Genomic DNA, 14222 nt, shown 5'->3' with positions numbered 1-14222 from the left:
AGATAAAGTTCTGATGAGTTGTATTTTAAAAATAAAACTGAAAAATTAGTAGGTAGGCATATTATTACGTTTGTTCGATGAGCCAGATTAGTCGAATGTTGAAGAAAGTTGACCACTTCTGACGATTGTCAGGATTGTATTAATCTTGGTCAATATCTAAAGGCGTGAAAAAAGTTATATCATCATGTGTGCGCTCAGAAAACCATTAGTTAAATAGAGTTCGATTAAACTAATACGTACGGGGAAGGCAAACAAACGCAAACATGCATTAGACCGCGATTTTCCCGATTACAATGTTGCTGCTGTGGTTAGCGCGTCCATTCTTTGCGCCGCGATCTACTTTGTGAATGGAAATGTTTATTCAGCAGATATTTGCCGGCCAAATGGGGTTGCTCTTTTGAGCTCGTGTTCGCAAATGGTGAAAGCTATTGCTCGCTTTTAATATAAATAAACTCGGATATTGCACGGATATGAAAGTTTACTAAACATTTCTGTAATACACTATGTCCACTAGTTTAAACTTATAGTGTAATAACATTTAATATTCATATCAAAATAAGAATTTAGGTCGCAGTCTGGCTATGAAAACTATTTTGAATTACACAATTTTTCACTCAAAGATATGAATTCTTTGACAGCAAAGAATTCACGCAACAGCAATGTAATAAAGATTGTCGGAGCTTGTGAATATCATTCTCTCGTGTACTCACAACTTGAATTGCACTTCTTTTAATATAGTTTTATAACTCTATAACGTCTACGTTTTATTAAAACATGTTGTGATAAATAATGTCACTAGTCCTTTTTGAAAGAGCACTAATTATTATCTTATTAGATTACTTCTATTATAAGGAAATTGTTAAATTTTGTTAAACATGATACCTACTTAAAGTAAATAAATAATCTCTGATATTTCACACATCGTATTGTCCCAAACTAGCAAATCTCGTATCTCTTATATAACATACTGAAATACTTTTTGTCCCAAAATATCATACACAGGTGTAATCTAAACATACTGTCACTGTGAGGATTCATCTCATAATCTCAGGCAAGGGTCAGTGTCACTAACTATATCCCTCTGGATTTCCTATCGCACCTCTTCATTAATAATATGTTAACTATAAATAATTTACCGTAAATATGATTATGCGTTATAAATAAATTATATTGCCATAAATAGCATTCGCATAATCGATAGCCGTCTCATATAATTATAAATAAAAAGAAGTACCTACAAGTAAATTAAAATGAAAAAGGACCCATAATATAGCTATTCATATCAGGTCACATGTGATATTTATAAAAAAACACAATTACAATAAAATATAGAGAAAAACAACATAAAATACCTGTTTCTCATTAATAGCTCCACTGCTATAAGTAGCCGCGAGGGTCGAACTGCACATTTCTGAGTACCAGGGCACTTCGCCTCGTTCCGTCGCGGAAGATATGGAAAGGGTCCATATTGAGTTGGTGTAACCATCACAGTTACAGTTGTCATGTTCTCTGCCTCCGTTGCCGGAAGCCCAGACGAAGATTGAACCTTTACCGTTACGACCCTGTTAAATACATATTTTTATATTTTATGGAACATTACTAGCTGTTAAACTAAAACATTTATTTATTCAGAAGGCTTTTAAATCGATAAAATTTTAATAATTACCACCGGTTCAGAATGCAGTTTAAAATTGAATTGAACAGTGTAAAATTTATAGAAAAGTAAATATAAACAACTAAACACTGAAGTAAGCGAACAAATATTGAAGCTTTAAAATATGAGCTTTGATCAATACAATATATGATTGATACTTTGAATATTCCGTTAGCTACAAAATAGGGAGAATATAACAAACACCACCCCATGACCCCAGAATTGCGTATGTTAAGTGTAACATAAATAATAAAATATTTTTCACTTACACGTCTAAGAATATTGCACCTAATATTGGCTTTGAGTAATCTCATTTAAAAATAATTTAATGGATTTTCTTTAGTAAACCTTTGAAAGCAATTTCGTTGTGATAATGCCTGTATAGTAAATGAGAATATTGAGAAATGTAGGCTATATTTATTTATTTACAAACAAAAAACAGTTTGTTCCCGACTTTTAAAGATATGTGCTACGTGAATATACGTATATCAAAGGAAAAATGCAATAAACCACTAAACGTACCACAAAATAAACAACTAACAAGTCAAAGCGACTTCATTAACATTTTATCCGATGTAATGTTTACCGGATATAAATATACTTATAACAAAGGATAGCCGGATGAATTTTGATGGATAATGCTTCACATTCGTTTTACTCAATCATTTGTTGACGTCACGTAGGAAAACATACGAGATTCTCCCCTCTGCTGCTATCTTTTTATAATACAGGGATTTTTCTTAATGCAGCAAGAGCTATTTTTCAGTGGTAAATGACAAATTGTAGTGATACACAACGCTTACATATTTAAATTCAATAGAAAGCAAAATTAAAGTAGGATTAATTGAACATAAAAAATAAGGTCTTATTTCTCGATAGGTAGTAATAATAATCTAGATAATATTATTACTGCTAAGGGTGATACTTTCAACCCATATTAGGATTAGTTATCTGAACACAAAATAATGTATTATCTCTCAGACCTCACCTAGGTTAATTGAGTTAAATGTATCAGAATAATGATAATGAACTTTAATACATTTACGTAGGGTTCAAAAAGAATGTACCTCTTATATTGAACGATCCGGGTAAACGTATCGCATGTCAGTAATTGATAGTTTACTTTCTCGTGGAGTGGAAGCACAATAGACTAAGTGTTCAAGTGTAGATAGCAGATTTATTTCACAGTATTTATAAAATCTTTTACCCTTCTATATAGTATATCTAATAAATTATACTATACCGACATCAATCATTGATAAGCTTTGAATACAAAGTTGGTTGGAATAGAAATATCAAATGTAGGAATTAATGAACCTTTTACTCATAAATGTGGTATATCACCTCAAACCTAATTGGATATAAGTTAGAAACAACAAATTACACTTAAGAGTTGTTTGTTAAGTTTGTAAGCGCTTGTCAAGCTACGGCACCCACAAGTTGACGGCAAATGTGAAATGAATCGAAGTTATCAGTAAATTAATTGAATTTGCTCATGTGCCGCCACATTCATAATACGTACATAATATATTAAATATAAATCATGTAAATAAATTTATTTCTTGAGTGTAGGTTGTTACATAAATAACACGAACGAGTTATTACTCTTTATTTAACATTATACAATTTATGTAGATTTTTGATTAAAATATAGATTTTCTATTCATCTGTATTCTATATTAATATTTTAGAGGTAAAGTTTGTAACTAACAATGTTGAAGATTATCTTCAAAACCATTAACCTCGTTTAATAAAATAGTGCTTTTTGTCTATGAATTTACTTTCACAAATATTTTTAGCCATTTTGGCAAAATATCTGGCAGATGAAGTGGTTGAATGAAAGCTTATGTTGTTATTTAAGAGTATTGAGGTGTAAGCCCGTGATATCAAACTTTACAATTATTATCCACAATTTTTATTTGTAAAAAAGGTAAAGGTTAAATTAGATATAATGCCATTAATAACTATTATTTCATTAAAATATATTATACACTATACTACAAGTGATTTGTGCAGGAACTGCATCTCTCAGGAATAAGAATAAAAATATCCGTAAAATTAATGACTACAGTTGGCCCGTGCCATGGCAGACAGCTGGAAATAAATTCCAATGAAAATTATGAATAACAAAAGGTATAATAGCAATAAACTACGATCCTTTTGTACGAAAGGCCTATTAAATTTATTTCGTATTAACGTTAAACAGTTCCATATTTTACATTATGTTCGCAATCTCCACATAGTGACTGCGAATGAAAAATAATGTCCTTAATCCGCGGAAATTGCTTTCGTAACGAATATATTTACTTCGGTAAACTAATAAAACGTCTAAGCCGACGACAAGATAAATCCGCGCTCGGATGAACGTTACTGAAACGGATGACTCTATTATGTAAATTTTATGATATCTTGACCATATAGTATGGGAAATTGTTAGTGAAAATAATTGCATCATTAAAGAAATTATTCCCGCCTCGGTAGCTGCCGACTCGGCGCTACTACGTTTGCTAAATTGCTATCGGAATATATACCAAAATCGACTCTATGTCAAGTACTCAAATTGTAATTTCCTATAACAGTGGAAGGCTTTAAATTCAAGTTGCGAATTTAAAACAGCTGTGACATTTCATTAAAAGTGAATAGAGAAGTGTTTCTGCAGAAGGCTTATTAATACTCTGCCCTTTGTTAATAATAAATTACTGATTGGGTAATTTTCATAATTTACTCATGAATTAAGTACTGGTACTAAGTTGGTCAACTGGGAATTAAGACAATTTATTCTATTTAACCATTTTATGTCGAACGACATAAACTCTTATACTTTTTATTAATACATACAGATAAAGATTTAATACAAAATAAAAAATATTTTATTTTAATCCCTAAGCCCCATATATTAAAAGATGAAATGTTTTCTATGCAAATTTATTCGTAACAAGGCAAAGGTTTGCTTAGGACATGGTGGCAAGTGTACCCCGCTTAATATGCTTCACCTTTACAAATAATAAATATTTCAAGAGCAAATTTTGTGCATAATTCCTGTAATGAGATTTTACAATATACTAAGAGAACTAGAAATTTTTATGCATTTTTCTCTCATACTTAATATAATATTTATTTATACAATTCGTATAAATTAATTAAAAAAGTTGGTAAAACGATGATGAAACATCAAACAATAGGAATATTTTGTCTGAGCAAATTAATGTTAAATTAAATATGTAATTAAATGCATAAAAAAATCTTAATGCCGATATTTTCTATACGTAGTACAAGTACGTGACGGTCAAGTAAAATATACTGTTTGTCAGTGACCTTTTATACGAGACTATTACGTGGAAATTTATGTTAAATATAACAGCAAGCAGTGTTTCCTTCGTCCCTTGCGAAACTATTTTCTGACCCCTGTAGTCACTATAAATAACCAGAGTAACGCCTTCTATAAAGGCCCTAACTAAGCCCGCCTTATTACACGATTCCGATAATCGTACGTAGTAAATTTTAATACGAAAACTAAACACATATAAATTCTCTATACTTGCTCTATGTCTGAGTGTTACTATACTTGCTTTTTGGCGTAGCCACTTTGATGAATTTCTATTTTTGAAACTACAGACCAATTTACATTTTATTTTTTGTAGTCTTATGATTGAGGTATGGTGAGGTTAACACGGTTATAAATATTGTAAAAATAACGTGACATATAAAATAATATACATATATTTAAAGATTTCACGATTTAGCTCATTAAAAAATCCTGTAGAAACATGGGCACACCGTCCACCACCATTTTGAAACATCATCATCATTCTTTTGCAATATATCTTCATTACAAATATGCATATTACCAATAGTTATTAAACAGACATCATAAATCTCAACATACCTTAGTAACTCCCTCTATAAAAGCTCTAGTAGCCAGTTCCCCTGGTCCGTCCACGGTCTTCCCATCATCATCAGGTCCCCAGGACGCGCTGTAAATATCCACGTGCTGCGGGTTAAGGCTGAGAGATCGGGCTTCTACCGCATCTGTGACGTCACCGTCTAACATGCGGACACCTATGGGGGGAAGATGAGAAAATTATTTATCTACTAAAGATTAATCAACTGCTGAATATGTTAAGATTAGCGCTTATAAATTAAATAGTTCGATAGTGTATAGAAATTCATAAAATACGTGAAAAAGGGTCAAGAAGACTATCAGGTATATTATCCGCAAACGTTGTAACCTGCTCTTATTGTACAATAACTACAAAGGAATTTTGGTATCGTGATAATAACAAGTTAGTAAAGTCTTGATAAATGATTGCATTCAACTCACATTTACAGTTAAATGCGACATGTTTATATACTCACAATACAATGTGATATTGCGTCAGTAAAAGTTATTTCATTTTATAGTTATAGTCCTAGACTGTTTTTCGCCTCAATCGGTCTTGCTAGAGTCTAGACTGTAGACAAATAAAACTGTCGAATTACAAACATAAAAACATTGATATAATATAAACCTAAGCAAATCAACTGATATAAATATGATATGAACGTTTTGTTTTAACAGTAATTTGCGAATTACGACATTTTATCCCTCAAAGTTAAAGTTTAACGAAATTAATTAATTTTTGATTACATTACAATGGACGTTATTCAAGAACTTGTTAATTGATCACTTAATACTCGTCTAAGGTTTTACGAGGTTCGACTCGATGAAATTGAATATTCTTTGATCGGACTATTGGAATATTCAATCAGGCTTACATTAAAGATTCATCGCCAAACCACCCGCGGTCAAATCTTAAAGGGCGAGATTATGGCTTTTGGTTTTTAGTTCAATTAATATTAATTAATTTGAACGTTATAAAATATGATTTTGTTTGCTATCCACAGAAACTTAAATAGAAACATAATCTGTTAAAAGGGGAATATAATGGAATATCACTGTTATTTCGATGTATTTTGATCGGCAATAACGCTTCGTTCTTTATTGAGTTAAGTCGACTAGAATCATGTGATTAACTTCCAAATATAGAAGCAGACATTACACTCAAGCCAGCCTCATAGTATTAATGGAATTAGTAGGTATACATTTGGTACACTCCCAAATGTCTTTATTAACCTGCAAATTTCTAATTATGCAAATTTAATTGCATACGAATGGATGTTTTGCTACTCGATGCTATTATGAATCCAATTTACCGACTGAAATCCAATTTAACAGCTAATTATTTAATTAAGGAATTGTATTAGGCTCTCGTGCGTGGTTATATTAAATCACTAATTCATTATCACTATTCGTATTCTACAATATAGTAATTATGTGTTAATTATTGTCACAAATAATCCAAAATAAATTGTAATTGAATATTAACTTCTTACTGTAACTATTTTGTTCTAATTGGCGTGATATTGTTATCCCAAAATAAATCATGAACACGAAAACAGGTCACCTGGAAGTAAATACTTGTTACTTCTGAGAATTCGTGAAATGTGCCCAAACCTAGTTACGACGATGTTGACGTGCGAAATAGAATATTATATTATGATATTTTTTGTTCCATTAAAATTGACTTTTAGGGTGACAAATCAACATCGAGCTATGCTGCGCTGTACTGCGCTGTGCTGTGTTTGGTCAACTCGCTCGCTTAATATTTTAATGAGGATACAAACAAACCATGCTGTGCTGCGCTGGATGAGGCTACGCTCTGTTTAAAAACGCAGCAGTCTTGAGCGAGGCGCGCTACCCGCCGTGCTGAGCCGCGCTGTGCCGAACTGTGCTATGTTTTTATGGAGCTCTGCCATGCTGCGCTGTGTCTTAATTCAATTCTTCAATTAAATTTCTCCGTATTTTTCACGTATGGTGTGAGGTAACAAGCTACCGTGACTGGACTCTTTTAACGACAAAATAACACATAAAATATCCATATCCGCTTCTTCTTCACTTTCATCTTCATCGGATTCAACTATGTCGTAATCAGAGGCGGCTCGCCCTAAGGAGCGCTGGTGCAGTGAACTCCCATAAATAATTATAATAAAATCATACTCCTTAATTTCATTATTAATATTAATTATTACTATTTAAAATCAATCGTAATCGTAAAAAACTACTGTCAATACCAATGAATATATCCATCATTCCTTCATTCCATACACTTGAATAATATTGTATTTATACAGTAACGCGCGAAGCGGAGCGCTCACGATTGCGCTCCAATGAAAAAATATTTAGTACATTTCCTAATACGAAATCCAATAGGAGTGAAAGAGAGGGTTTGCCAGTGCCCTGCGCGCGTGAAACAGAAGATTTTCTATGGAAAGATAGCAAAATTCGGAGCGCCGCTCCCGCAAACGTTGCCGGTTCGTTTTTACCGCCGCGCGCGATGTTGCCACTCTCTAGTCTCTATATTATAAACAAACACTCGACTCTCGAGTCAACTTCAATGCACGTGCGCGAAATTCGGGAATTTTCTAATTAAAATCATAAGATACGTGTTGAAATAGTCTGTAGTTATCAGTCTTACTTGTGAGTGTGAAAATGAACAATTATAATGTGGCGTTCATTAAAAAGTGTGTTAAAACTTAAAACGTTACAAATTCGGCTTGAATTGAAAGCAGGGACTGCCACGGCCTGAACTTGACCTTACGCAAAAATGTACGACAAAAACGAAAACATATACGCGTGTGTTTAAATCCGAACAATATTATGTGAAAACACCGTGGTTGTGTGGTTATGATGAAAGCAACAACAGACATTTACGAATGTCTTGTCGCTTTAAGTTATAGATATTTTTGCACACCAAAAAGAAAGACGTATGTATTTCCTTTATAAGTAATTTTTTTGATAAATGTACTGCTTTACACCATGTATTTTCAGTGTTTTATTTCAAGTGAACACCCATAAAATTTTGTCACGAGCCGCCTCTGGTCGTAATGTTACGTTTTTTTGAAAATAGGGTCATATTTGACGAGATAAACGACTACACGAGCTGCTGATTACTTTTAGTCCATTGAAAAGTTACATTTGGGGTTGCATTTTTTAGAGGACGCAATTTCATTCTTTTGATGTGTAGGGGGGGGTCAGTGTGAAACTATCAGCAAGTTTGTGGGGTCGCCACCCCTGTCCCATGGCCGCCATCTTGAAAATTGCGGTTGAAATGGTTTTTACGATATATATCTTAAACTATTTCTCTGATAAAAAAAATTGTTAGCATTATTTGTTGAAAATTAAATTCTCTACAACTTTAGTCCTGTAACTTTTTGTCGTAGAACTATAAATAAAAAAGTTATACCTTAAGTGAAAATGTTCAGAAATTAGAGCTATTTATATTATTCGATAAAACTTGTTTTCATCATTTTACGAAGAAATGATATCAGCCATTTTTGTAGATTGTTTTTCGAGGAATAACTTTTATTTACAACATTTTTTCATTACGTCAATAGCTAACATTTTACAGCGCTCCGAAGTGAGTACTATTTTTTAGTACTCTTAACTATACATTATACATATTATATTATGTGTGTACTAATAATAATTTGTCATCAGTAATTGTTTTTTTTTTTTGTTATTATAATATTTTTAATAATTACTTTTGCAATATTATTAATAATAACTAATTATTGAATCTTTTCCCCGCCACGGGGAGGTAGAGTCTGAAAGCGCGTTTTTTTTACGTCGAAAAGCAAGGCTGAAATGTTCTGCAGTGTGCTTTCATTGTTCTGGAGTCTGGGAAAAAAGCCAATAGCCAATTTAATATGTATAGTTAGTACTGAAAATAGTACTCACTTCAGAGCGCTGTAAAACCTTAGCCATTGACGTAATGAAAAAATGTTGTATATTTTACAACATTTTTTCATTACGTTCTTCCTCAAAAAACAATATACAAAAATGGTCTAATATAATTTCTTCGTAAACTGATAAAAAAAAGTTTTATTGAATAATATAAATAGCTCTAATTTCTGAACATTTTTGCTTATAACTTTTTTATTTATAGTTCTACGACAAAAAGTTACTGGACCAAAGTTGTAGAGAATTTAATTTGCAACAAAAAATGTTAACAATTTTTTTTTATCAGATAATAGTTTAAGAAATATATTGTAAAAACCATTTCAACCGCTATTTTCAACATGGCGGCCGTGGGACAAGGGTGGCGACCCCACAAACTTGGTGATAGCTTCACACTGACCCCCCCTACACATCAAAAAAATAAAATTGCGTCCTCTAAAAAACGCGAGGTTAGGCATAAAAAATGTAACATTTCAATGGACTATTTATACTGAGCTAGATTGTTAAAAAACGTAGCTCAAGAAACACAGCACAGCACAGCGCAGCATCGTTTAATTGTTAAAAAAACGTAGCTTAAGAAACAAAGCACAGCACAGCGCAGTACAGCGCAGTATAGCTCGATGTTGATTTGTCACCCTTATAGTAGGTTTTACTAGCGGTCCGACCCGGCTTCGCCTGTGATACATGTTTACGATTTCTCTCCATAAGAACCATCCTCGTATTTCAAGGAATATAATTAAAAAAAGAATTATCGAAATCGATCCAGCCTGATGTTCACTGTTCAATTCACGCGTGCCCTGACCTAGGGAAATATGGATTCATTTTTATACATAGAGATAGCATATTACCATTTTTATTTTATAGTTATAAGATACGAGGTATTTATTATAAACACTTTCAAACAAAAAAGGGTTTGTGAGTTTCGGATATAACGATTGTATGGTGATAGCTTAACCTTTTCCCGTTTGGAATATTGCTTTTCCCCAAAGCGTTTGCTAGGTTACGCTATTATATATGACTTTTCAGTGAAATCACCGTTTTATACCCGAGAGAAAAACTTTACTCTTCTGGCTGAATACTAACTTGTTTCAGAAAATCGTAGTTTTACAACATATTTTTAATAATAATTTGTCATAATCTATGGCTATTTTAAATATGTAACATTCGTCGTCGTCGTCGTGTCAGCCGTGGGACGTCCACTGCTGGACAAAGGCCTCCCTCAGGGTTTTCCACCACGACCGGTCACCGGCGGCCTGCATCCAGCGGCTCCCTGCCACTCGGACCAGGTCGTCTGTCCATCTTGTGGGTGGACGTCCCACGCTCCGTCGTCCAGTACGTGGTCTCCATTCGAGAACCTTTCTGCCCCAACGGCCATCGGTTCTGCGGGCTATGTGCCCAGCCCATTGCCACTTCAGCGTGCTAATCCGGCGAGCTATGTCGGTGACACCGGTTCTCCTACGGATCTCCTCATTTCTGATTCGATCTCGTAGGGAAACTCCGAGCATAGCCCTTTCCATAGCACGTTGAGCGACGCTGAGTTTGTGCACAAGGCCCAGGGTTAGAGACCACGTTTCTGTACCGTATGTCATCACCGGCAACACACATTGCTCGAAGACTTTGGTCTTCAGGCACTGAGGGATTGAGGGAGGGAGGGGAAATATGTAACATTAAAGTATTAATTTTTATGTTTAATCAGTAATTAGAAAAACATAGCTTATAACAGCTACGTATAAAAATAACTTAAAGTATGTTAATAAATTATTCTAATAATAACCACAAGCAGAATTTTATAAATAAATTCGTGAATATAATTGGAATGTTATAACCGATATTGAATAATACATACTTTGTAACAACGTCGTATAAATAGAACAAGGTAAAAATAACGTACATGTATCAAAGCAATTTATTCTAATAACAGCCACAAGCAGAATATATGCAAATATATTGGTCAATATAATTAGATCTGGTATTAATTTAACGGGCAACTCCTTGAACCAAGATAACCCTATAAAGAGGTGTTTATAAATGTTTAGTGCTCTCATCTCACAAAACGGGGGAATTAATTTGCATAATTTCAGGAGATGCCGGAATAACTGCGGCGTTAAAGCCGAATTATCATAAATTAATAAACATGTAGGAGCGATGCAGCGTCGGCATCTTCGCAACATACACGCGATGGTGCTTTTACGAGCTTTTTTCCTGTTGTTCATATGTCGCTCGTCTTTTAGAGGATCTTTGACATGATAGCACTTATTTAAGAGGCGCTTAGAACCTTAAATATTTAAGTAATGGTATCGTTTATTACGAAGTTGATATTAATATGTATTACAACTTTGACACATTGGCAAAATCTAATAGAAACAAGTTAAATTATGTAATTTTCATCAAATTACATCAAAACCATAACTTATTACCCACAGGACTGTCCCTGAAACTTTTATAAATATAATACTTAATTGACAAGTTCCTGTCTGAATTTAATTAATATTGATATGGTCCCCATTGTGCTGGTCCACAACAGACTCGTAACATATCAACCGAATGGTCCAATTAGTTTAATTCTCACGTAATTAACAATAGTGTCACAGTTCGGGGACTGGCGATTGCCCTTATGCGTATAATATATACTATGTATTAATAGTGGCACCGTCTGTTCGTGCAAATTGGATTGATTGTATATTAATTACATCTACTTGATATGATTGACACCAATGCTTCCAAAGATGGCTAGTACCTAAAGCTCAATATTTCTTGAATTATAATTATTCATGGGGACAATTGAATAGGTAAATCTTTAAAAGCTGAAAGATCAGAAGATCTACATTGTATACAGTTCTATGAAACCAACAATAGTAATTTTAATTGCTGGTCAAACGAATCAATTGCCCTGACCAGAATATGAACCCCGGATGCCCATTGCGATTGCCAATGCATTATTTAGCTCACACGTCCTGGAGACGATTGATTCATTAAACATTTTAAATAGCTAATTATTCCGTCAGTCCTCGGATCACAGACACAATAGAAAATCTATGGTGTCTCGGCCCGATCGGGCCGCTCGGTGGTCAATGGGTTATTTAAATTTCACTTTAGAGCCCTTGTGAAAATATATAAAATACGTGAAGAGATAATTCATGGGTAAACAGCAATTTAAATTAGCCCAAAATATGTTAATCGTCTGTTAATTCAAATACGCAATTATAGGGAAAGCTAATGAAATAATATTTATCTTATTATATTAGCATGAATAATAAATACGGTAGCATTATTAATACATATGTATATGAACCGCAGTTAATTACCACATTAATTGCAATAACATTAACAGGACCTTAGCGCGATTAAATTATGACGTGGAGGTTAATTGGACATCAGATATGTGTGTGCTATTGAAACTTGAAATACTACACTTGAAATGTTATATTGTATTAGTTAATATTAGTGTACTTAATGTCTCTGTAAACTATAGAACTGACATATAAAAGCTTTTAAAGTTTTTTGTATGTATCAGATTTCATAACAAACGAAAAACAATACATCTGTATTCATGGAACAGAATTGGTCACCTGCCTTTATATTGTAATGCACATATATCGTACCGCGGCTGCGGGTCCGAGTCGTGCGAGATCCCGTCGTATGACGTCACTGAACCCTGAGCATGTACCAACTACTGAAAAGAATGAAGAACTCACCCCCAACACTAGCCTGATACGCCACACCGACAGCACACAGCGAGTTGTTAGCAGTCGCGGCCACCTCGCCCGCGCAGCGCGTGCCGTGCCGGTTGGAGTCGATCATGTCGTAGCGCGGCTGCGGGTCCGAGTCGTGCGAGTTCACGTCGTAGGACGCCATTGGATCCTGGGAAAAAGATGCAATTTACAAAACGACAAACGTTTGTACATAATATGGAAGATAATTCAGTATGAAGAGTGGGAACCTACTGGAGATCTACGCTTATTTCAATGAAGTTTGATTATCTTGTGAAATACCATGACAACGGTATTTGAGCTAGCATGCATTAAGTAGCACAAAGTGACGCTCATAAAATAAAATGAATATTCGTAGATGCCTTGCTATTTCCTTAAAGTTATAATAAACATAATACCGTGAGGACTGAGGACCTATTCACATTAAAAGAAACACTTTTAAATCTTGCAATTTAAACAAACATATCGGACACAATACGCTTTGTATCGTATGTCACAACTAAAATAATTTACAACGTCCATATCCTATTACCGAACTACACGATAGTTTTTGCAGTTATGCGAAACCGTAAAACAGGCATAAATCGAGGCGTTCACAACTTCACCAGAACGAGACGTATAACTCGCAGAGCCAGTGGAAATATATTCCAGCTCACAAGAGAATATTCATGATATCGGATGGTAAAAGCGATCATTTATACGTCCGATGCTGGAAGTATCAGCTAACGGCTTGCATTCAGAGAAACCTTCATCACTTTCATTGTTTTCATAATCAAAAGGTGAATCTCTGAATAAGTCATACCATAGTATGGGCTCAGGCCTTCTGGTCTTGTTATTTTTTTATGAAATAACGAAGTAAAAGTTAATGATTGGACCGTGACATGGATCTTCGCTTTTATTAAATAAAATGTTTGGGAAAATTATTAGTGTAATTTTCTTATGATGAAATGATATCAATCGCGCTTTTTATTTAATATCAACAAATTTCCTAAACCGTGGGATGCCTTTATATAAACGTAAATTGATTACATTTGTATATTCACCTAGTAATATATATGTATGTCTATTTAATAAGACCTAC

At 33.8% G+C, this 14222-nt stretch overlaps 1 protein-coding gene across 2 annotated transcripts in view; it reads right to left on the bottom strand.

The window, feature by feature from the left end:
* The window catches only part of Fur1 (Furin-like protease 1), a 166293-nt gene that overhangs the window by 18166 nt on the left and 133905 nt on the right, over window positions 1–14222 (bottom strand). For both annotated transcript variants that reach the window (XM_090113044.1, XM_090113045.1), the window contains 3 exons: window positions 13127–13292; window positions 5541–5713; window positions 1353–1562 (listed from right to left, as the gene is read on the bottom strand). In XM_090113044.1, coding sequence (XP_089969170.1) covers window positions 1353–1562; window positions 5541–5713; window positions 13127–13292 — 549 coding nt within the window. The remainder of the gene's footprint in view (window positions 1–1352; window positions 1563–5540; window positions 5714–13126; window positions 13293–14222) is intronic.

This window comes from Colias eurytheme, chromosome 19 (genome assembly GCF_061535395.1).
Source record: "Colias eurytheme isolate Ceu_HAF_F1 chromosome 19, ilColEury1 Martin Lab GWU primary, whole genome shotgun sequence".
NCBI lineage: Eukaryota > Metazoa > Arthropoda > Insecta > Lepidoptera > Pieridae > Colias > Colias eurytheme.
This window is presented reverse-complemented; position numbering and strand designations above follow the sequence as displayed.